This window comes from Danio rerio, chromosome 2, assembly GCF_052040795.2.
Source record: "Danio rerio strain M-AB ecotype USA chromosome 2, GRCz13ab, whole genome shotgun sequence".
Lineage (NCBI taxonomy): Eukaryota > Metazoa > Chordata > Actinopteri > Cypriniformes > Danionidae > Danio > Danio rerio.
The window spans coordinates 35,915,286-35,941,347 of NC_141022.1; the positions used below are offsets into that span (position 1 = coordinate 35,915,286).

A 26,062-nucleotide genomic window follows, 5' to 3' on the forward strand; every position below is an offset into this window, starting at 1 on the left:
ACAGTTTTGCCCAGAGGAGTTCTCTGTATAATTAAAGAATGACAGTAACAGCCAGCCAGACATCTTGTGTTTTGTCCTGAAAACATGGACTGCTCACATCCTGTGTGTACAAATGCACATACAGACTCTTACATACACACACACACACGCACACACATGGACACACGTACAGCACAGTCTTTCTGAAAACAACGAAACCTGCAAGTGGCACATGCTCTCTGAAGCACACGATCACACACTCGCTCCGTTCATGTCGTCATAAAGGAACCTCCAGCAGCTTTTTGTGTAGGTACTGCTTGACTTCCTCGATCCCGTTCAACTTCTCCAACTCCAGATAGGGCAACTACAATGAAGAAAGTCAAATAACAATTAAAATATTATGAATCAATACTGCTGCAAGCTTTAAAATGGTATTGTCTAACTATTCTAATATGCTGATTTACTGGTTAGCAATGTGGAAAACACTGTGCTATTTTTGCAGGGTTCCCATCCTTAGCCAAATGATAAAAGATGGCCTATAATGAACAGAACAACAACGTATTGTTGTGCTGCGTATAATATTAATATACTTTTATCTTGAATATAATTTTCATATATTTAATAGCCGTAATTAGAACAACTATGGATAATATACCTCAAAAGAAACAAAAGCAGTCAGACTAACACCCAGTTTTTGAAGTGTTCATTTAGTAGCCAAAGCTCTAGAAATTTACATTTTCCTGAACATGTTTGCTTTAGTTAATAAATACAACATGCTGACTGCATTTGGCTTAAGTGACTGCCAGTTGATGAGCGCCAAAACGTGCAAGACATGATACAGTATAGAAAAATAAGATTTTGATTAAAAAAAAACTCAAATTTTAAGCAATAAACAACAGCCTTAGTCAGCTAGATCTCTGCAACTCTCACATGGTTGCCTACTAAAGCTAAACAGCGCTGTGCTGTCGCTACCTGGATGGGAGACCACATGGGAAAGCTAGGTTGTCACCAAAAGTGGTGTTAGTGAGGCCAGAAGGGGGCGCTCAACCTGCGGTCTGTGCGGGTCCTAATGTCCCATTATAGTGAAGGGGACTCTATACTACTCAGTGAACACCATCTTAGTCGGCAGCTAGCTCTGTGCAACTCTCACATGATCGCCCACTGAAGTTAAGCAGGGATGCACCCGGTCTGTACCTGGATGGTAGACCACATGGGAAAGCTAGGTTGCTGCCGGAAGTGGTGTTAGTGAGGCCAGCAAAGGCGCTCACCCTGCAGTCTGTGTGGGTCCCAATGCCCCAGTATAGTGATGGGGACTCTATACTGCTCAGTGAGCTCGGATGAGACGTTAAACCAAGGTCCTGACTCTCTGTGGTCATTAAAAATCCCAGGATGTCCTTCGAAAAAGAGTAGAGGTTTCACCCAGGCATCCTGGCCAAATTTCCCCATCGGCCTCCGTCCATTATGGCCTCCTAACCCTCCCCATATTATAATTGGCTTCATCACTCTGTCTCCTCTCCACCAATCAGCTGGTGTGTGTGTGTGTGGTGTGCAGTCTGGCGCAAAATGGCTGCCAACGCGTCATCCTGGTGGATGCTGCACACTGGTTGTGAATGAGGAGATTCCCCCCTATGTGTAAAGTGCCCAGAAAAGCGCTTTATAAATGTAAGGAATTATTATTATTATTATCTTTCGGATAAGACTTTAAACCGAGGTCCTGCGATCCCACCAAATTTGCCCATTGGCCTCTGTCCATCATGGACAGACCATTCCCATTTGACCATTTCCAAACCATTCCCATATGACAATTTGGATGCTGCACACTGGTGGTGAATGATGAGATTCCCCCCAAAAATGTGTAAAGTGCTTTGAAAGTCCAGAGAAGTGCTATATAAATGTAAGGAATTATTACTCCTTAGTATTGTCCTTGATATTCTACGACTTGAACAAATAAAATTCCCCCACTTCCGATGTCTTAAATTAAAAGTAAAATTCCATGATATTCCAGAATTGTCATGACCAATGGGGACCCTGTTTTTGTGAAAAAAGTTTTGTCAACTATTTGGTCAATAAATTTAAAAGAACAGCATTTATTTCAAATATAAATCTGTTGTAGAAGTACAAATATCTTTATGGGTTATTAATTAAATAGATTTCATTTATGTAAAAAACATTTAAAAAGCCCTGACATTTTGTCAATGCAGATTGTTTTAGACTATTTCCTGTAATTATTAGTTGATTAACTCAAATCAAATAAACTGTTTAGTGTTCACCTGTAGTATGTTGTAGCCCATTAACCGCAGGTGACGGTCTCTCATGGCCCTGGATCCGACCAGCACATCTGAATTATGGCAATAATGCCATTTATCATTCACAGACATAATAACCCTGCATAAGACAGAAATGACAGAAAACAAATGTTTAGTGATGACAAGCAAGACCTAAGACATGTCTATGCACTTCACCACTAGGTTACTGGCACTGAGGCAAGTTTTGTTTTATAGATACAATGGACTACATGCACAGCTAGTGTTTTTCAGCCAATGAAGAACTTCCTGTCAAAGCTTTAAGTGACTATTTTCAATTTCATAAGGTTTCCTCTTACAGCATGGATGTCGTAATGTAATTCAAATTTAATGAGTTAAATAGACTAAAGCATCCATTTAGTTGAAAAATCGTCAAAAAAAAAAGACCAAAGACCGTTTAAATGCAGGTGCCGTCCTTAGCGGCAGGCTATCGCAGAAACTCTTGAAAATACTGTGTAAAATTTCCATATTTTTAAGACATGGCACAGGAAAATATAATTTAATGCAGTGCTTCTTGCTTGGTCTGAGACACATTTTACATCGTATCTCAGCCAGGTTTTGAAGATTGCTGTTTTTCAAAAAAAAAAGATCTTAAATGCAGCAAATTTGTATGGGATGACAATTCACTGGAAGCCCTGGGGCTGGCGGACTGAATTTAAAAGTCTGTCTGCATATACACCATTGCAAAAGAAGGAGATTAATAGAAGGTAATTTAAGCAAATAATTTTGATGACAAGCTCAGGACAGAAGGGCATTTTAGAAGATAAAATATTTTAAAAGAATATTTTAAATTGGTGCGCACTAAGGTTGGTTGAGTGGTTATTCTAGGTATCCAACCACATTATTGTTTCTTACACTTTTTCAAAGCACTTTTGAAGATTTTTTTGGGCATCTTGCCATTTAAAGTAATCATTTTTGTATTCAAGTAGGTAAAATGTGCAAAAAATATGTAGACTGGAATCTGAAACCCAGACAAATCTACCAGTTTCAAGTATTTTCTGCATTATTTAAGGGTGTTTTCACACCTCTGAATCGATTCAGTTATTCCGAAACAGGGATTAAAATTGTTACATTGTTGCTCTTTGCGCGGTTCGCTTTCACACTTCAAAGTTTCTAAACGGACCAAAAGAGCTAAAACAAGTCATGTGTGAGTAAACTCTCCTCACATTTGTCAGAGATTCACGGTATTTTGCAGAGTCCCGCTCAGCTGTCAGGGGAGGTGGTAGTGTGATGGTGTTTAATAAGGTGCGCGCGACATGTCTGAAGAGTGAGGAGGGATGCGGTGGGGAGGGGTGAGGAGGGTGCGCGACGTATCTGAGGACCGGAAGGGAGACACATGATTACCGGGAGATTATCACTTGTTTGCGGGCATCCTGGAGTCTCTGTGCATTTGCGGGAGACTACCGAAACTTCCGGGAGACTTGTGATGTCTGGAATGACCTCCCGCCATGCTCATAATTCTCTCTTCATATAGCTGTATGCCAATTACATATCCATAATACTCTGTGATATAACCGGGCTCGGATCGTTTGCTTTCTCACTACAATCGATCCGCTCCAGAGTTCGTTTTAATTGAGCCGAGACCACCTCATTCAAGTGATCTCGGAGCGATTGTTTTTGCACGGAACTGAGCTCGATTGGTGGTTGCACATATGCCAAACGAACCGCGCTAACTGGGCAAACGAGAGAGGTTCAGAAACAAAAGTGTAGGTGTGAAAGCACCCTAAGAAGGACTGACCTCTTGACCTGCTCCCCTGTGGTCCTGTGGTCAGCTTCAGGGTTGTCTGGGTTGTGAAGCTGCAGTGGAGAAGCGGTCACTCCATCGCTCTCTCCACCCTCTGGGTAAGAAACCCCTTCATAAAATGTAGCGATCTCGCAGTCCGGCCCTGGGTTTGCTCCTGTCGCTGCACCTCCCTCATCCTCCAGGATCTTTCCAATGGAAAACTGAAACAGGGAGTCTTGTGGGGCAACTGTCCCAGGAACGGAGGGTCCTGTCTGGGTCAGGCAGTCCGAGGGGCTGCTGAGGGTGGAGCTGTCCTGGCTCTCCAGAGAGTGTTCCTTGGCTAGATTGGAGTAGTAATCTGAAGTGCTGTAATATGGGTTGTATTCCAGCGGGACGGTTCCGTTAGGGCCGACCCTCTGAGATCCTGAGGCTGCTGCAGGACGCATGTGAGCAGGAAGGAAAGTAGACTCTTCTCCTGCTCGTTTGTCGGCCTCTTCCTCTAGTGACGTAGCAAAGGGAGAGAACTTCTGGAAGTCAGTAGTGAGGGTTGAGACAGAGCCAGAGCCATCTGGGGATTTAAGGTTCAGCACTACACAGGGTGTTGAAGAGGCTGCTAATGATGCTGCTGGTGTGCCTGTTCTGATGGGGAGGACACGGCCTGTGCTGTCAACCCACAGCAAGAAATCTGACATAAAAAAGCATCAGAATTTTAAAACAGCATGAAAAGGCTTTCAGTATGTTGTTTATCAAACAAATGCATGGACTACAAAAATAAAAATCACCGAATGAACATTCATGCTTTCAGAAGAATCATGTCAATCTGAAAACTTAACAAGAGTCAAGAGAAGTTTTTAAAATACACTACTAGTCAAAGGTTTTAGAACAGGAAGAGTCTTTTCTGCTCACCCAAATCTCCATTTATTTGATCCAAAGTACAGTAAAACATTTAATATTTGTACTATTTAAAAGAACTGCTTTCTATTTGAATATTTATTCATTTATATTTTTGCATCATTACTCAATTCACATAATTCTTCACACATCATTCTAACATGCTAATTTGCCGTTCAAAAAACATTTCTTATTAATATTATTTCAGTTTTATTTTTCATGCAGGACTCTTTTATAAACAGAAATATCCAAAGATCAGCATTTATTTGAAATTAAAAATCTTTTGTGACATTATAAAATATCACACTAAAAACTTTGAGTGACTTTATTTTTGGAGGGTATAAAGAAAATTCCACGCAGCTGTTTTCAATGTAATAATAATTCAAAAGAATTTTCTGAGCAGCAAATCAGAATATTAAAATGCTTTCTGAAGGGTCTTGGAAAAATGAAAAGATGAATACATTCAGCTTTGAAATCACAGGAACAAATGACATCAGTAATATATTAGAAATAAATACACAATACTAATAATTTAATTTGTTTGACATGATCACATTTCTTGACTCACCCGTGTAATATCCAGGTGCAAGAACCTCATCTTGTTTGTATCCGTGCTCACCAACCAGCTGTCTGAGCGCCTCTGCAACCAGACCTTTATAACTGAAACACAGACACGCAAACAGTTTCCTGGAGGTCATGCAGGTAATTTTAAGTCAATTCTTTTTATAGATTTACAGGTCGTTTTCTGACATCTCTTACCTGTATTTGCGGTTCACCTCATCAGCTGTTAAAGCATGGTCGAACATGAGCACCTTGTGTGTGTCCTGAAGGCGGGGTCCAGTGTAGTCCCGGTATTCCAGCTCTACAGCTGCATCCAGCAGTGAAAGATAGCGACGCACAATCAGAGCATACGGGCTGTCTACATTACAGGACACAGAAAATAATTGAGTTCAGACTATCCTGTTATTTATAAAGGCATTTGAATGATCAAAAGGGACTGTAAACTTTTTTACTGAGAAATGAAGTTCAATTTTGCCAAAAATGCCTTATCTCTTCATCAAAGTATCCTGAAATTACAGGTTTTACAATAAGAAAATAAATAAAAATGTAAAAAAAAAAAAAAGTTTCGAGTACCAAATTGATCGCTAAACTTAATAGTTGAAGTTAAAGTATAAATATAGTTTTTAAAATTATATTTTAAAGATCTGGGGATCAATCCAGCCTCTCTCCGATCCCAGAGGCTCTGTGTTGGTTGTGGAAATATATAACAATTGGCTGAAATTGGCAATGAAAATTTTGGCAATGAAAAGTTTCAAACCAGTGTACAAAGAAATACCGAAAAAAATCTATATATTTTTTAAAAAATGAAACCAATGTTTACTCAATTTATAACTGATCATGATAATCTGTAAAACATACATGCTCACCTTAATTTGTAATTGTAATTTGGGTCGATTTTTTTATTCCATGACAATAACACAATGCAAAAATCAATAAACTTAATCTAATATTTTTTGTATTTATTTGCCTATTTCTTATGGATGCAGAATTTTGTTGACAGTGAAATGTTGTTAAATAGGTATGGTTACTAAATCCACCAGCAGAGGTCACTATTGCTTTTCCTTCTATAAACTGTTTACTATTGTGTGTAGTGGTCCAAACAAGTCAGTGTTTACTTGCCTCTGACCAGCAAATTATAAATAAAGTTCTTCAAACATTAAAAAACAAACATGGAGGAAATTTAAGGTCTGACGGGAGACAAGAGCTGGACTTCATAGCCCATTCACAAACACTCTCAAAACAAACACAAACTCACTGATGACATTACTGATGAAGGATGGAGAGAAGACACGGTGAAGAACCAGTCCCGGAAAGTGACCCAGCTGAAATAAAGACATGAGGATGTTGACGGTGGCCAGCGGTGAACTCAGAGCCTTCAGCTCAAGCACCATCTCCAGCTTGGAGAAAAACTGAGCCTCATTCGCCGGCCGATAACTCATTCGACTGAATGGGAACACAAGCTTCTGGATGACCTAAACAGCGAGAAAGGGAAAAGGGAAACGTTATATAAAGTTATATATAATACTGCTCTACTGGTTTTATAAACGTGGCTTATATATATTCGTGGCCTATAATACTATCATATTTTTTTTTATGTTTTTTAAAAATAAAAAAACTAAACACAATATGCAATGCCTGACACATGACAAAATTGCACATACAGAAATATACATATTGAAATAGCCATAGAGCATTATGCTACAAGCAACACAATAGGGCAGGACCAGTAAACCAGTAAGTGAAACAGAATAGAAATAAATAAGCATAATAAATGTTGTTTAACACAGTATGTCACTCATTTAGCAAAATGAAAAAACAGGATTTGAGGGTGAAAAAGCATTTATTGTGTAATAAAGCCAATTATAATGCTGTTTGAATGACACTATAATTGAAGTTATGAAAGCTAAAAATATATCTGTAGGTTTTCTATCTATATATAATGACTAATGAGCAATATCACCTGTGATGCATGAAATATTGGTGGTCATATGAGTATAACACTGAAAAATGCTTTTCTTACTTATATTTTCTTGTTTTTAGTCCAAATATCTAACAATTCTTATATCAACAAGCATTTTATAGACAAGCAAAACTTATTGTCTTGTTTTAGGAAATGATATGCCAAAATTTAGTGTTTTTTTCCCCTTAAAATAAGCACAATAATCTGCCAATGGGGTAAACAAAATAATCTTGTTTTTTCTCTTGACATGATTAGTTTGCTTATCCCACTGAGTGAATGTATAGATTGCTTTAGGGGAAGAAAAAAAATCACTAAATGTGGACACATGTTTTCTTAAAGGGTCATGAAACCCCCCTCTTTCGGTTCAAGTCTAACTAAAAAAACTTTTTTTAAAATGCTCAGAGATGGCGTGGAGCACTGCTGGCAAAGGGAGGAGTGGACGTGACAGGCAGAGCAGGGAAAAAAGAGGGGAGCGAACAACTATTGTCAGTTGGTTCACAAAATGAGACACAAATCGTGAGGACAGCCATGATTTATAGTTTACAAAGTTAAAATGCAAAAAAAATAAACAGTAATTCAATGTCCTGCTACATATGTTATTCGTAATTTCATATACACATAACCACAATCTGTTATATCACAATAAAGATAATTGTGTTTTAAAAGTATATAAACACTATAAATAAAGAGGACTTCTCTCCTCCTGAATCCTCAGGTCTGAATGCAGACACAGTGGATAGCAGTGCAGCAGGTCTCTTGCCCTGTCTATTTAAACCATTAGCCCTGCCGGTAATCTGGTGGATTTTAAACATTGACAAACACAGCAGCACAGATATTGGCGATGTGTCTGAATGGTAATTAACTTAACAGATGAAAGACAAAGTCCACCATTCTCAAATTCTCGTACAGCTTTGCTGTGTTGGCCCTGACAGCATTGTGTGGAAAATCATGCAACAATCCCTGTGGATTATAGAAACAAACACATACGACCCGTGCCATCCACCGATGCGATCTCACCCAGTAATTAGATCTCACAGTTTGGCAGGTCTGCCTTGCCTTCGGAAAGCACGTGCTCTCATGAATAATTAAGAAGCAGTGTCTTCTCATAGGATAAGAAAACTCAGCTATGAATAATAATAAGAAACTGACGTCATCACTCCACTTGCGGATGTGCGCTATGTCACCGATTTTGATCACGCCTCAAAAATTATTTTAAACCTGGAAGATGACAAAAGCTCAAAATTATCCACTTTTCCCCACAATTAAAGCTGACAAGGGCTAATGTTGTCTTAACTGATGCTCAACACACAAATATGTTAAAATGTCAAAAAAAAGTACTCAAGGGTGTCTTGAACCTTTGTAACAAGACAATAAGTTTTGATTGTCTAGAAAATACTTCACAATTTAAGTTTTTTTTAGATTTTTGGACTAGAAACAAGACAAAAAATCTAAATAAGCAAAGGATTTTTTGCAGTGTTGCTTTAAATGCTTATTTTTAATGTTTATTGGCCTGTCAAGAAAACTATCAATCATTATACTATGGGGCTGTTGAATGCTTGATTCTGATAGGCTAATGAAAATGCTATGGTATGCAATTATTTTCAGATAACTGAACAGCAAAAAATACACAGCACTGTAAAAAACTGCAGGGTTGAACACAATTCCTTCTTGTTGCCCCAACACAAATCAATTAACTTAACTTAATTGTTTTTACAAATATAAATAGATTGAACATAAAACAATGAAGTTGTCTAATTGAAACGTTGAGAATTGTGTTGATACAGCTCATTTTAAATAAGTATTTTGAAAAAGTGAGTGAGCCTAGAACAGACAAATCAAAACAACAGGAAACTAGTGTTACACACAAGGTGTGGTGATTATAGTACAAGCAAAATAATTGACATCTTACTGCTGAATTATTGGAAAACAATGCGCAGGTCGAGGTGTGACTTGGCTTTATGTCATAGTCGCATCCCTACCTTGGGTGTGCATTATTTTGTAATACTTCAACAGCCTAACGTCAATGATTCCTTGCATTTCTGACTGATTATTTCTAAACTTCAGATGCATGCAGCAGATTGATGTCTTTCCCAAGACATAGCATGCAGCAGACACACACTTTTCATTCTAGATGGAAAATAACAGGTCACTGGAGTTTCTGTTTTTATAAGAAACAATACAAGCTGTCTAACCTTGCTATCCAGGTATTCACCCTTCTTGACCAGGAAGTCAGCAATAGTGTCTAGCAAGCGTGTTTCTCTCAGACGATGGCGAGCAATGTACTTGGCGATGAGAGCCATGGTGTAAGGTGTGATGCTGTCAACCTTCTTAGGCAACTCCTCTAAAAAGACAAAGGGGATTTAAAGTTAGACAACTCTACTATAATACAACTTCTTTTAATGTAGAAAGCGCACTGATGAGTCATTGACGTTTTACTATTTTATTACATTTCCATTTTAATTACAAATCACTTATGTTCAGCAAGCATAGATCAGAACTGACCATATTAATCATGGTTTGACATTGCAAATTTTTAACCACAAGAACAAGTTCTATTTTCAAATATATTAAAATAAATTTTTATATACATTTAAAATGGCTAATATGTCAAATTTTTACTACACGATAGAACATATAAACTTAATTGCTGGAGGGCCGCAGCTCTGCATAGTTTAGCCCCAACCACCTCCAACTCACACTTGCTTAATAGTCTGTAGTCTTAAACACTTTGATTATTTGGATTAGTTGTGTTTGATTAGGGTTGGAGAAAAACTGTGCAAAGCTGCAGCCCTCCAGGAATCCAGTTTGAAACCTATCTAATGCATCTTGAATGAGAATTGAAAATCTGAATGGTAGTGTAATATATAAACTATATGAAACATACTCAAATAAGAAAATTATGACAATAATTATTAAGTATAGCTTCTTTTTGTTCTCACACAGAACTATAGACAATTTGTGCAACCTTAGAAATAGGTTTGAAAGTTTTGGTCACATTTTATAATTAAGTTCCATTAGTTAATGTATTTACTAACATGAACTAAAAATGACCAATACTTGTGCAGCATTTATGTATCATAGTTAATGTTGATTTTACTAATAACCAAATTGAAATCTACGTTGTGCTTGTTAATGCAAGTTCACAAGAACTAACAATGAACAACAGCATTTTCATTTATTAATATTAACAAATACGAATAAATACTAATGTATCTTTCAGCGTGTGTTGATGTTCGTAAATAAATTAAATGAATAGTTCACCCATAAATTAATGTTTTTTCTCTCTTAAGTCATTCCAAAAGTTCTTACCTTTCTTTTTTCTACAAAAAGGAAGATATTTTGAATAATGTTGGAAAATGGTAGACTCTGACATCCATAGTAGAAAAAAAATACTATGACAGTCAATGGCTTCCAACATTCTTCAAAATATCTTCTGTTATTATTTATAGGCTGGTATAAGATTCTGACGGTATGATAACCTTGGATATGAATATCACAGTTTCATATTGTGACTACTGCTCTAAAATAAGTGCTTTGCAAAATGTCTGGGTAAAAAAACAACAAATTTTGCCCCATTGAACAAAACATATTTAAATTTAAGAAGCATTTAAAATTCTTTGGAACAATAAACATGTCAGGCTCAATAATTCAAATTAATCATTGACTTCTGCTATCGTTCCTTAGTTTAAAAAACACAGATTTCTTTACAACTTAAAAAAAGCCATCTTAGGGTATGTTTCTCTTTTTGTATATCAAGTAAGTCACTGCACTATTCAGGTCCAGCATGACTTTATGTAGGTAAATAAGCAATTTGTTTTACAAATGCTTCCTGATATGTGGGCTGACCTATAGCTTTCGGTTTAGATTATTCTTTTCTGCTGGAGATACTGTTGCCCTTAAAACTTTAATAAAAACTGTACTTTAATTTTTAGCAGTTTTAAAACCTTTACTTTTCCAAACTGTGGTGTACCTTGAAACTGGTTATCATCCCATGCCTATCTGTTATAAAACAGAAGACTCTGACATAAATGTCATTTTTAAGTGAACTATACCATTATAAATACAAATGTGTCTTTATCTTACCTGCCAGGCTGCTCACAAACTTCTCCTGCCGGTTCTGGTAGAACAGGTGTGAGCTGAAGATGAGCTCAAGGCTCTTGTTGCTGGCCTCTCTGGCGCAGGCTGACAGCATCTCGTCCAGCAGAGCCATTTCATGGTCCCTGACGCTGCTGACACTGGCCAGAGTGTGCTTCACCAGCCGCAGGATCTTCCGGTTCACCACCAGCTGCTCCGGCGAGGCTGTGTCTGCCGCCCGCAGCGCTCTCCATTTGGTGCGGTAGTAGGAGAGCAGGAGGAAGAGCGTTTGAGGATGACGCTCCCGCTCAATGTTCTTCTCCAACCCTGCCAGACAGGACTCAATCAGGGGATGCTGGCTGGACGGATGGAGCTTCATGCTGCTGCTGAAAACCATGGAGATGTCCTTCTGGTTGAATTGGGACAGACGAGCCTGAGACTCTTCCTCCAGAACCTGCACGATCTGAGAGTCACTGGGCAAGCCTGAGGGGACCAGAGAAACACAAAAGATTGAGTTATATGATATACATAACTTATATAATTTACATTTCTCTTTTTAGTTTCTAGTTTCTTAAAGTGTTGAAGAGTTCTGCTTTAATATCTGTATAACCTTTTATTAATGTGATGGAAAATATGTTTCGTGTTTGCTTCAAGCATGGTTTGTGCTATAAATATGTTTCAAAGTTTCCTCCATGATGATTGAAAACCTAACTTTTCAGATTTAAATGTGCAAATTAAATGTGCAGGACTCACCAAGAGCAGCGACAGCGTAAAGGCAATTAACAATGCTGAAGTTGTCAAACTTGGAGCAGTCATTAACAATAGCATCACAGAGCGTCTGGAAATCCTGATTATCTAAAATCTGTCGTACGGTGTTCTCCCCGGACCCTCCAGCAGCAGAGGATGCAGCCAGGACTCCTTCACCCGCTCCTCCACCAGCAGCACCACCCGCTTGACCTCCAGCCTGATGCAGCACCAGCAGCTGGCCGATCTTCTGCAGGGCAATGGGGTAATGATTATGCGAGATCTTCCCTGGATTCTGCGTGACCCATCGGAGCACTTCATCCACGCTTCGCGAGCGATCTATCAGCCGTTTCATGGTGAAGAAGGTGTCATAGCTCATCTTCTCATGGATGAAGTTCCAGGTCTTCTTCTTGCTGTGGTGCAGATGAGCGTGAGGCTGGTAGTGCGGAGGGGGAAGGTGAGCGACTGGAGGAGGGTGCGTGTGGTAGTGCTGGTGGGTCTGGTAATGGGGCCGGTGGGCATCTAGACGGGCTGGGTAAACTGCTGGGTAACTCTGAGGCTGGTGAACGTGAGGGTGAAGTGGATGATGGTGGTGGTGGTGGTTCTCCAGCATTGGTGGCCCTCCCCCCATGAGGCCGATGCGCCGACCCGGCTTGCCTCCACCACTGCTGTACATGCGTGTAGTGTACATACTAGCGAGAGCACCTAGACTCAGTAGGCAAGATGGCTGGTGGGGCGAGGAGAATCTCCTGCTGGCTACGAGGCTGAAGCGAACAGGCAGCCCCAGCATGGTATACAGGGTGGTCCAGCAGCGAAGTTCAAGTGAACACTCCTACAAACAAACCCACAAGATTTATTGAGTGTGTGTGTGTGTGTGTGTGTGTATATATATATATATATATATATATATATATATATATATATATATATATATATATATATATATATATATGTATATTATATATATATATATATATATATATATATATATATATATATATATATATATATATGTATTTATACTCATATATATGATTCTTTCCCCCAGCAAATTACAGAAACTCATCTCCACACTAATGAAGGCAGGAATCAGGCAGGAACTGCTCCAGAAATAGACAGTAACTTGAGAATTGTCAAGATGATGTGGCCTTTCCTGAAGGATATCCCATCATCACATCTCAATCAGACCTCATTTATGACTTGAGATCATTTTTATTAAACAGCAGCACAATTGTCCTGACTATGAGGTTGAAACTAACTCAAAGTTTGAGTTATCCTGACAAGAATGTGCCCAAAAAATTTGGGGACAGTAAGATTTTGACACACATTTATAAAAAAAATATTTTATACTAATCCTGTTCTTTTAAACTTTCTTTTCATTAATCATCCCAGAAAAATGTACAACAGACTTCACAAAAATATTTAGCTGCTGGTAAAAACATGACAGAAAGTATGTATTGTGAATACTTCACAATATTACTGTTTTACTTCACAACATTACTGTATGACTGTTTATTAGTTTTTCTGTATTAGTTTTTCTAATAGAGCAGTAAAGATATCTCAAGTATGAATCCCTCCTCTCTCTTTCTTATTGAGAGATCTGCTGTCAATAGTTGGAAATGAGCAAAAAATTGGAATGGTCCTGCAATTTTTTTACATTTAACAACTGAAAGTTTTGTGTTTTTGACAGTATTACAAATTCTTTATTAGATTAGAATTATTAAATAAAACTTTTTTAACATAAATATTTAATAATATAACTTCTTGTATTACATTCATTGCTATAAGCAGTATTTATATAGCATTTTAACTTATTTTCATCTTTCATTATTTGCAATGTTTCCAAATTGCATTGTTTGTCATTTTTCTGTGGCGGTTCATTCTGCTTTGGTGACCCCTGATTAAAAAGGCACTAAGCTGAATTAAATGGAATGGATGAATTGTTTTCTGTAAAGCTGCTTCTGGCCATGACATGTTCACATCTAATTTTTTATAAGAGACATGTTTATTAAATGTCTCAATAAATGGGCCAGACATTTGAGACGTTCCATACCAAGAGGCTCAGGAAATGTTCTTCTAGAAGCCCATAAAGATACATTGCAGTGAAAAAAGCTGCACAGTTTGTGAATAAAAAAGATATAAAATAAATATGAATTTATAGTTTACATTTCCTTGTGTCAGTGTGAGTCTGAACAATAAAATACTGTTTTGTTTTCAACTTTTCTTTAAGCTTTTCCTTTCAAGTTCTTTAAAATTAACTTGTTTTCGCTTTGAAATGTAGATATTTGGACTCGAAACAAGACAAAAATTGCAGGCTTAAATATAATAAACGATTATTGAACAATAAATCAGCATATTATAGTGATTAAAGTAATTTCTGAAGGATCTTGTTACACAGATACCTGGAAATAACAATTGATCTGTCATCAAACAATATATAACAGCTTTTAAATGCATTATTATGTTAAATAGTCATTTTAAAATGAAAGTTATTTTCCATACAGTGAACTCAGTGGTGCTGTCAAACATGTCATTGCGTAAATAAACAACTTTAGCTTTTAGAAGTACATATCAAAATGTGTGCGTGTATCATGAACTACTGTCTGCTTTTTCTGTCATGTTTGGAAAATGGTCAGCTTTAGCTTTCGTTCCCTTCTGTAAAGAAAAGAAATGAGGAATAGAAAACAGTGACACATTTTATTTAGGGTGAACTGCTTCTTCATAAGTTCTGGACATAAACCTCTTCATTGACAGTAAAATCCTAGCGTTGTCATAGTAAACACAGTAAACATACCACAATAAAACAGACCACACGTACTATTTTACTCTCCTACAATATCTGCCACAAGACCTCAAGAATACAGTAGTTAAATCAGGCTTACATGTTTATCTCAGAGGATGGCGCATGGATGGATGTGCAGGGCCAGCAGGATGAGTTCGCCCGCAGGAGTCAGTGGCATTGGCAAGGTTATCGTTCGGGTTTTCTAGTCGATTCGACGGATAAACGTGCAGGACAGCGGCGTGAGTTTATAAGCTGGTCTGTAGTAACGACTTTAAGGGGAATGACATGTTGTGAAAGCAGGAATTATGGAGCATCTGCTGAGGCCCCGGAAGAGGAGCAAAGCTGAGCTGCTAACGAGCTGCTGCTGCTACACCCAGGAAACACTTCTCAGTGTCTGCGTGTTGAAACTTGTGTTGCTCGTGATACAAAACGGCGAGAGGTTTATTAAAGTATGGCTGATATTGTGCGTGAATTTGGTGCGGTCGGTCAGGGCATGGCTTGATCAACATGCACGACTCTTACCCAGCAGCTAAAGTCAGACAGTGATTATCAGAGTAGAGGTAAAAGCTGCCTGAGCGGAACTGTTTCTGTCTATGATCTCGATGCAGACTCATACACGAGGCTGCTGTCCTGACGCCGCGGCGGACTCGTCTGTCAGGGCCTGTGAACTCGGGATGCCCAGCCTTCCGTCACACTCCCCTTGCACTCCACCAGTGGTCGTCCGCCGCCCCGGTGTTCGCCATATTCCCGGAAGTCAACAGTGGCAGTACGGAAACACGTGTTTGTGGGACGGAGAGAGTTTTTTTTCTCTTTGCCAAAATACTAGTTTTACTGGTTTTAAAAGTAATGTTAAATCAAAGTAACAATTCCAATACTAATGCCTTTTTTTGTAATTCAGAGAACAAAAATGTCAAAATATCAACGTGAAATTTTTGGTGAACAAATCATTTGTACATATCATTAAGAATAAAATAGTTTGCGGCTGTTTTTATTAACAATGCTTGAACAGCATGTTACAGAAAGGCATTAATACTTTTTAAAATTACACAAAAGACTAAAATAACAACTAAAATAACAATCAATTTACATTCACAATCTTAATCTTTTCATCCTCATTAAAAATATGATTACATCAAATATAAATAAATAAAATAACAAAAATTTACAAATAAATGATAAAGAAAAATATTTAGCTGGGGGGTTCAAGTTCTCAAAATATGAAACTAAAATTCTATAATGAAGATATAAATGTCTTGCTTTTTGAATTTTTATCTCTCTTAATGCCTTCCAATATATCACAATTTGTTCTTTAAAGGTTCAAGAAACCCTGAAACCCTGGAGTAATTTTTTGTTGAGTTTTTACAGATTTGTGTGTTGAGCATTAAGACAACATTAAATGTAAATCAAAGGCGGCAACACTAAGGCTCCAAAAATACCGAGTTTTGCATTTTTATTCTGTATGTTTGAAAAACAGTTTATTTTAAATTGTTCTATGGAAACGTTACATTGATGATGTTTTTTTAATATGGAGTGGCACTCAGCTGTTGGAATTTCATTCTTATGTCAATAATTCTTCTAACGCTTTGAAGTTTACCATGGAATTCCATAAACATAAAATGAATTTTTTAGATGTACTTGTGAGTTTGACTGCATCTGGTATACAAACAACATTATACCGAAAACCCACTGATCGTAACACCATTTTACCTGGACATTCGTACCATCCTGTGCCATTAAAACGTTCGTTACCTATATCTCAATTTAGTCGTATTCGTCGGATCTGGCAGTGGAGATGAAGATTTTAAACAGCAAGCAGGGAGTTTATCAGATAGATTTAGAGAACGATCTTATAAGGAGGAGTGGATACAGTCTGCACATGATAGCTTTAAAGATATGTGAAGAATATGAGGTGCCGTATAGGATTTAAATCAAACTTTGCTTATCAACACATACATAAAACACATGTATATACACCTATAAATTACTCGCATATACACCTATACTACTGGATGTTCAAAACAACATGGATAAAACTTGTGTATATACATATAAACTTGACGCATGAATACACCCACATACACACGCACATACATAAAAACTTGATAAAAACTCGATCCTCACATAAACACTCACATTAACACACGCACATACATATAAACTTGCTGATGCAAACACACCTATACACACTCGCATATACATATAAACTTGATCTATGCATACACCCATAAACTCTCACATAAGAATATAAACTTGATGTGTGCATAAACAACCAAATTACACTTGTGCAAACATACAAAATAAAATTCACAAACATATACAGTTAGTTGTGTATATACATATATGCAAGTGATTTCATATGTGTGTATGCATGAATTTTCACAGTAAAAGGAAGTTATTTTACTTTAAAAGGAAGTCGTTTAATTTCAACGTAAAAGTCCTTTGAGTGTAATGAACAAGATTATTATTTGTCATGAATCAGGTTATTGCAAACCTTAAGAAACAGAAGTATTATTAGAGGAATTACATCTGTTGAATTATGAAAATAGATTATGCTAATTATAAAAAATAAATAAATAAAAAGGTAATGCTAAGGAATGCTCCTGCAAAATTTAAGGTTTATTATGCAATTAAATTATTGGAAATGTTATTATGGTTTAATAAATATAAAGTTGCTTAAGTAATAATTTTGAATAAAATATGTTTGTCTAATATTAGTTTTTTATGTTTGTTTTATTATTGCTGTCACTATTCGTCAAGGGTTATGATACACACTTATGTCCAGTAGGGGGCAGGAATGCACTTAAGTGGGTTTTCCTTTTACCAAAAAACAGGCTAATGCACCAAAATGCTGGATGCCAGCTGCTGTAAAAATATAAGTAGTAGTTATTAAACACAAAAGGAGTGTCCAGATAATATATATAGCTTTTCCATGGGGGTTAACTTGACCAACATGATGAGCAGAGACTTTTAATCAGCGTTTTTTTTTTTTTTTTTTGTATATGCTGAATAATTAACAATCAAAATAATACCAAAATCTTGCAATTTTGACACCCACATTGTAAAAACATATAAAAAGCATAATAATTATAAAAATGTAAAAACAAAACAAGAAGACTATAGGCTACATTAACATTTTTAATAAAATAGAGGAGTTTAGTTTGAGTATACATTTATATTTATAATTCTGGTTGCTTTTTGAACATCCTTTAAGGGTTCTATCAGTCCATTTGTGTATGTAATTACCTAATTAAATGAAAAGGTTTTAAATAAAAATATTTCTTATTTTGAATAGTCTATTTATATAGACTAATATTTTATGCAACATATGTTCATAATTTAACATATTTAATCCCTCTATTAATCACATTATTTCTATTTCATAAGCTTTGCAATAACGAGATTCGTGATAAATGTGAATTTTTTACTTCATTTTTTTTGTATGTTTGCGCGAGATGTTGTAGGTGTGTTTGCATGCAGTGAGTTTGTGTATGTGCACGTGTTGTTGAGGGTGTATATGCATAGACCGAGTGTATATGCGAGTATGTATAGGTGTGTTTGCATGCTGCGAGTTTATATGTATGTGCATGTAAATGTGGGTATTTATGCAAGAATCGAGTTTATATGTAGCCTATATGCGAGTGTGTATAGGTGTGTTTGTATGAAAGTAAATCAGTAGCAATACTCGAGAGCTTGCAAATGTAAATGTGAGCACTTGTGATAATAATATTTGTATGTGTAGGTTGAAATGTACACTTACAGCTCTGATGTGAACAGCTGAAATCCTCGATTTGCACACACACACAACAATCCACACACTTGTGTTTTAAATTGGAAGTTGCAGATTAATAGTTGTGTATTTGTAAAATGTCATTCACAAATACAAAGTGACAGACACACATGTGCAAGGCAAATTTGATTGCATCTTTGCTCTACAACCACAGGTCGGCACTCACAACCTCTCAGATTCGTCAGTACAACTACAAATCTCCCGCGCTCTGACTTTTGCTACACATCTCCCGCGATCTCTGTAGCAGAACTCATCTGTGCACTCGCACATGCAGAGGCGTGAGCAGCGCGGGGCGGGGGAGGGGCGCGGCAGGTGTAAAGCTGTTTGATTGGCTGATGCCTGACCAATGAACAATGCCAGCAGCCAACAGGACTGAGGTGCAAAATAATAATTTCCCACGATTATTTCATTAGTTAGGGTTTATTTAAACACTTCTGAAGAGATTCTTGTTAAAAATCATAAATTCTACTGTAATGTACATACCAGTAAAAGAGCAGCAAAGCCAGTTTATTGGCTAGAGCCAGCCAATGAGATGGGGCGTTTCTGTTTGTCAGCACACAGGGCAGCTCACGTTGTTGGAGGCCTCGAGCAATCAGAGGGTAAGTTATGATTTTTTTAATAATTATCTATATGTTCAATACTGTTAGCTAAGCTAAGGACTGTGCTGGGTGCTTCTCTTGTTTGTTTCTTATATAAGAAAACAGTTATGAGTTATCTAGGAGCTGCTTTTAATCATGTTATATGGTTCTAAAGATACGATTCAACCCACATGAAATAAGAAGTTGTAATAGCATTTATAGTAAACAATATTATGTTTTTGAACCATACTAACTATAATAAACTGTATTATACTGTATATTTTGCAGTATCTACAACTTTGTTAATGAATGCAACAGCACACTGTAGTATTAACTAGCATGAACTTTAATGAATTGAAGTATACTTTATATGTAAAACCTAATACATTTTAAAGCAGTTTCATTTCTTTCTAATTTATACATCTACATGCATTACATCTGATTTAGGTCCACAACTTGCATCCTTCAACATGATATGTGTGTTCAAAGGAAGAGCAACTAGGTGAGGGAGACAGTGTCCATCGCTCGGCAGAGGGTCCACTTTGAGCATCTCATCTGCAGGGTTAAGCAACATAAGCTGAACAGTCATCATCTCTCTCTATTACAGCGAGCATCAACCAGCTTTACACAATGGCTTGCTTTCTGACCATTAGTACAGGCTTGAGCAAAGGATTAAAGAGGAGATAACATTTGATGGGTAATGATGAAGTTGGATTTACCACCTCCATCTCATTATGAACAAGGAAAAACCCTGAAATATTTCAATACAAGTAACTAGACATTTGCACTGCACTTATTTGGACTGTAAATTTTATTTGACAAATTACATTCCCTTACAGAACAGGTGTCAAACTCAGTTCCTGGAGGGCTGCAGCTTTGCAAAGTTTAGTTCTAACCCTAATTAAACACACCTGATCAAACTAATTGAGTCCTTCAGGTTTGTTTGAAACTTTCACTTAAGTGTGTTGAAGCAGGGTTGCAACTAAAAACGTGCAGGGTTACGGCCCTTCAGGAACTGAGTTTGACACCCCTGCCTTACAGTAAAGTGTAAAAATACTACATTAAACAATTATCAAAATAAAAGTTGTGTGTGGGTGAGTGTGTGTTTTGTTCAAATCTGTAGTCATCTTGGCAGGTAAAAAGAGAAAATAAATGGTCGGCTTCCTCTTGAATGATCTGAATCATTTTGAAGTGTTTGTAGATGAGCTGGATCATCATGTCATCTTTAGCATAAATAACATCCTATTCAAGCTATGCAGCTTCTCTGAGTTCCTCATCGACTTGAAACATGCTGATCTCTCCTGTCACTCCATCCTTACAGGAAACTGAGAAATGAAGGTAGTAACTTTCATAATTAAAAAAGTGATATAAAGGACACACTGTACACAAACATGTAAATAGATAGATGGATAGATAGATATGATGCAGGTTATAATAACAAAAACCGGTATGATCTGTAAGAAACTGAAACGCCTAGTGTTATTTTTAATTGCTATTAATGGGTGCGTGTGTGTAAATATACTTCAATTCATTAAAGTTCATGCTAGTTAATACTACAGTGTGCTGTTGCATTCATTAACAAAGTTGTAGATACTGCAAAATATACAGTATAATACAGTTTATTATAGTTAGTATGGTTCAAAAACATAATATTGTTTACTATAAATGCTATTACAACTTCTTATTTCATGTGGGTTGAATCGTATCTTTAGAACCATATAACATGATTAAAAGCAGCTCCTAGATAACTCATAACTGTTTTCTTATATAAGAAACAAACAAGAGAAGCACCCAGCACAGTCCTTAGCTTAGCTAACAGTATTGAACATATAGATAATTATTAAAAAAATCATAACTTACCCTCTGATTGCTCGAGGCCTCCAACAACGTGAGCTGCCCTGTGTGCTGACAAACAGAAACGTCCCATCTCATTGGCTGGCTCTAGCCAATAAACTGGCTTTGCTGCTCTTTTACTGGTATGTACATTACAGTAGAATTTATGATTTTTAACAAGAATCTCTTCAGAAGTGTTTAAATAAACCCTAACTAATGAAATAATCGTGGGAAATTATTATTTTGCACCTCAGTCCTGTTGGCTGCTGGCATTGTTCATTGGTCAGGCATCAGCCAATCAAACAGCTTTACACCTGCCGCGCCCCTCCCCCGCCCCGCGCTGCTCACGCCTCTGCATGTGCGAGTGCACAGATGAGTTCTGCTACAGAGATCGCGGGAGATGTGTAGCAAAAGTCAGAGCGCGGGAGATTTGTAGTTGTACTGACGAATCTGAGAGGTTGTGAGTGCCGACCTGTGGTTGTAGAGCAAAGATGCAATCAAATTTGCCTTGCACATGTGTGTCTGTCACTTTGTATTTGTGAATGACATTTTACAAATACACAACTATTAATCTGCAACTTCCAATTTAAAACACAAGTGTGTGGATTGTTGTGTGTGTGTGCAAATCGAGGATTTCAGCTGTTCACATCAGAGCTGTAAGTGTACATTTCAACCTACACATACAAATATTATTATCACAAGTGCTCACATTTACATTTGCAAGCTCTCGAGTTTCGCAACGGATTTACCTTCATATGTTTGCATGCAGCAAGTTTATATGTATGTGCGTGTGTTAATGTGAGTGTTTATGTGAGGAGCGAGTTTATATGTATGTGCGTGTGTATGTGGGTGTATTCATGCGTCAAGTTTATATGTATATACACAAGTTTCATCCATGTTGTTTTGAACATCCAGTAGTATAGGTGTATATGCGACAGGCCCGGCGCTACGGGGGGGGGCAAAGGGGGGCATTGCCCCCTCAGAAAGATTTTGTGCCCCCCCAGTTTTTATAAAGGATTGTTTACTCAAACTGAAAAGTCATTAAATATTAACACCCCCGTCGTTCCAACCTTAAGAACACACATTTAAATATTTTAAAATATATGACATATCAATTGAATTATGAAAATGGTGAGATTAAAGCTAGTCCTATAGTTCAGAGATCTGGTCCCCGCGTCAGGTCAGGTGCGCCCGTAAATAGCCTTTAAAACGCGCACACGGCGATGGAGGCGCACTCAACTCATTAGGGAGAAAAGTGGGTGACATGATAGGAGCAGCTTAATTCGTTACATGCTTTGGTTAACTAATTATTTAAACACAACTCTCTTGAGCTCTAAAAGGAAAAAACACATAAGAAACTTGCTGTTAAATTAATTTTAGCAGAGACGCAACTGCCAGTCATTTATTAGTTCGGGAAAATGTAGCCTAATAAAAATGTTTTAATAAAAACAAATAGCCTAGTTTACTGCACAGTCCCACAGTAGGCTACACTATAAATAATATTTTTATTTATTTATTAATATTATTATTAATATTATTACAATTAAACTAAAATTGACAACGCAGAACTCTCTGAATGTTTGCTTTCATTTTGCTAAAAAGCGCACTTTTACAGTTGTGTAGAGAAACATCCCATTATGCAGCAGCTATCAAGGTATAACACATAATAAATGCCTTTTGCGTTTATTAAGTCAAGTTTGCAGTGTTATAAATGGAATATAGTGCTTAAGTGGATTTATCGCGGATCAACCGAAACCTCACGTGCTGCAGGTAGGCAGAATGATAATCTTTTAAAATGTCATTTATGCTATACTGCTTTTTGCTCATGCAAAATTAAACAACATAAAATATATTGTAGATCTATTTTAAGAGCTAAAATACAACATATTGAGTTTGTTTTGACTTGTAGCCCTAAAATGAAAATAACCTGAAAACAAGCTATTAAAAAAAGGCTTAATAAATAAAATAATTAATAAATAAAATGACGGGTAGGCTTAGTAACCTAATGGTTTATGATGGTTTACAATTTCACAAAAAAACACACTTATGATAGCCTAAGATAAATCTTTGTTTTTACTTTTAAAAAGATGAAAAAAAGTTGTAGGCTATAGCATGTTGAGTTGCGTGTTATCCGTGCCAAAATTTAACCAATTTTAACGGTAATAACATGTGAATTTTGGTATCTTTTTTGGTATTTTTTGGCTACACTAATGCATTAAAATGAAACTAAGTAATTGTTTTAAATGACATTAGATTGTAACATTTAGCTTTTCCCTAACACTGATGTTGGTTGGATAATATAGGCTACGTGAAGCGTGATGACTCGGTTAAGCTGATTTCACTATAGGCTATTTATTTACCGGTTAAATTAAAAGTCTGATCGTGGGTCAGCTTGCATGCGTGGGCATAATTTGACGTCTTTACCTAAAACTTTAAACATTCATAGGCCTGTTATTTAAAATAAAACGGATATAAGGAGAATAACATGATTTAAAGCACTCGTTTGGCACTGAAGCTATGATCCGTCTGCATTAATAAGCGGTATGCATCGTTAATAAAATTTGTAATAGCGAAACTGCATATTATTATTACTATTAAAACGTAGCCTATATTACTGCCTTAGGTCAGTAACTTAGGCAGTAATGCAATGTAATAATAAATGTGAATAAATAGCCTAAATGAAAGAAACAAGAGACCAAAATCAGTCACCAGGTAGTGCCCCCCTATGGATTTAAAGTGCCCCCTCAGTTTTGACTTCCTGGCGCCGGGCCTGATATGCGAGTAATTTATAGGTGTATATACATGTGTTTTACGTATGTGTTGATAAGCAAAGTTTGATTTAAATCCTCTACGGCACCTCATACAAGAAAGCTTAGTTAAAAAAGTAACAAAAAAGCATGATCGTCGCATTACTTGTTATATGAAATATTCACCAGTGACTAAAAAAATGTCAACGTTGATTTGTACAAGGATTTCTGTAACTTTTTTCAACCATTTATCATTCAACATTGTTTCAACATTAAAGCAACAACTGACGTATTTTCAACCACATTTCAACGTTGAAGCCTTGTCATATGCAGGCTGTTTTTCAACCGTTCAACATTAAACGTTCTATCAACATTATTTCAACGTTCAAAACACATCTGACCTTATTTCAACCATATTTCAACGTTGAAGGTCGGTCGTGTGCCGGCTGGGTAAAGACATAAATAAAGTAGCCTACTGTTAAAACACTGGCATATTATTTCAAGTGATCCCACCCTCAAAGAGTGTTCTGATAAGTGACCCCGTTTGGTACACAAAAAAAAACATCTAATATCCGAAATATGATCTAAAACCCGCTCCACATTTTTTAAACACCATACCACAGGGTATTTTCAAATGTGGCAATTGTTTACAGTGTAACTTCACATATACAACATCTACTTTCACACATATTCATACAGCGAAAAAAATTAATATTCGAGGCACTATTTCGTGTAAAATCTAAATCTAATCTAATCTAATCTAAATGCTGCGGTGCCCGTGTGGTTTATGTTATGTAGGTAAGACGAGTACACCTTTAAAAATTCGTATTTCTGAACATCGATGCGCTATTCGACACCATGATCCCAGAAGTCCGGTGGTTGCGCAACACTTCTCAGTTATGAGACATTCCGTCTCTACTCTACAATATTGGATTGGGATTGGGATTGAAGTTGTGAAGTGTCCACGTCGGGGCGGTGATCTTAATAAATTGCTGTTGCAATGCGAAGCTTTCTGGATTTTCACTTTAGACACATTGTCTCCAAAAGGTTTAAATGAGGAGTTTGACATTCGTCCTTTTCTGTAATAATTTTTGAATAAGTCTTTATAATGTAATAGTGTCCCAGAGATGAGTTGCGGCTGGAGCAACACGTTCTCACTCCCAACTCGTCATATACTGACGCTTGGTCAGGAACCCTCGGCGTAAGTTATTGACGCACAGGGTACCCCTTTAGCGTCATATTTAGACGTGCAGGGATTCCCTATAGAATCTGTGCCTGAGCCTGAGGCGTCATAGGGAGACGCTGGAGGCTCGTATAATTACCAATAGATGTCAACGCAATTTTTAAAACCTGATTTACGCCTATTATCTTAGTTTTCTTATTTTAAAAATATGTAATTTTTATTTTGTTCACGAAAAGCGTCTGTAAACTGGGTCGAAACTACTGTATGAATAAACTTCGGTCCACGTGACATCCCTTCACGGTGAGTTTAACGCCGCTCTGCTATTGGTCAAATTGCATCAGCGGTGAGTTCTCAGATGAGTTCAACTGTCAACATTAAATATTACGTTAATGCTGCATAATGTATTTTTATTGGAGATTAGTTGGTGTTTATAAATATGTTATCATTTACTTTATATTTAATGAGTGAAAATAGATTCGGTTGTCCAGTTTAGGGTAACTATGTCTAATAAAACTTTGATTCATTCATATTATTTATTATTTTTTTACTTTAAAAAATATTACATTTCAAGTACTAAGTTTAAAAATGTTTTCGGCTGATCTTTTTCATTTTAAATTATTTATTGAAGTTGGGGTCATTGTATGTGGCGATCTATTTTTTACAGTCTATGCTCGCTATCCCAAGGTTCATTGCGATCCCAAGGTTCACTGCGGTTTTCCACAAGGTAAGTAAAAAGTAAACAAATAAAGACGATTTGTTGATAAAGCATGTACTGTAAACTAGCGACGTTATCTAATTACATCAAGTCCATTTATTAAAAACATATTTTTCTCACATATAACGTTGGTCATGCATTAGAACAATATATACATTTCAAGATAAGGAACAGTGTAACCAGATTGTTGTTTTCCACAATA

The 26,062-nt window shown here is 36.8% G+C and overlaps 1 protein-coding gene and 2 long non-coding RNA genes across 3 annotated transcripts in view; 2 read left to right on the forward strand and 1 right to left on the reverse strand.

Moving 5' to 3' along the window:
* On the reverse strand, positions 1-15,758 carry fastk (Fas-activated serine/threonine kinase). Its single transcript, NM_001170819.1, has 10 exons — positions 15,118-15,758; positions 12,245-13,067; positions 11,501-11,974; positions 9,610-9,758; positions 6,713-6,929; positions 5,656-5,815; positions 5,465-5,556; positions 4,021-4,690; positions 2,250-2,364; positions 1-343 (listed from the first exon to the last, which is right to left on the reverse strand). Exons 2-10 carry the CDS (start codon positions 13,023-13,025, stop codon positions 257-259), a joined length of 2,745 nt encoding a protein of 914 aa, NP_001164290.1. The 5' UTR covers positions 13,026-13,067; positions 15,118-15,758; the 3' UTR covers positions 1-256.
* Positions 15,129-26,062, forward strand: part of LOC147837138 (uncharacterized) — a 23,757-nt gene continuing 12,823 nt past the window's right edge. The window contains exon 1 of the long non-coding RNA XR_015478703.1: positions 15,129-16,415. This is a non-coding gene — a long non-coding RNA (uncharacterized LOC147837138). The remainder of the gene's footprint in view (positions 16,416-26,062) is intronic.
* Positions 25,835-26,062, forward strand: part of LOC101886824 (uncharacterized) — a 3,175-nt gene continuing 2,947 nt past the window's right edge. Inside the window, exon 1 of the long non-coding RNA XR_015478692.1 lies at positions 25,835-25,869. This is a non-coding gene — a long non-coding RNA (uncharacterized LOC101886824). The remainder of the gene's footprint in view (positions 25,870-26,062) is intronic.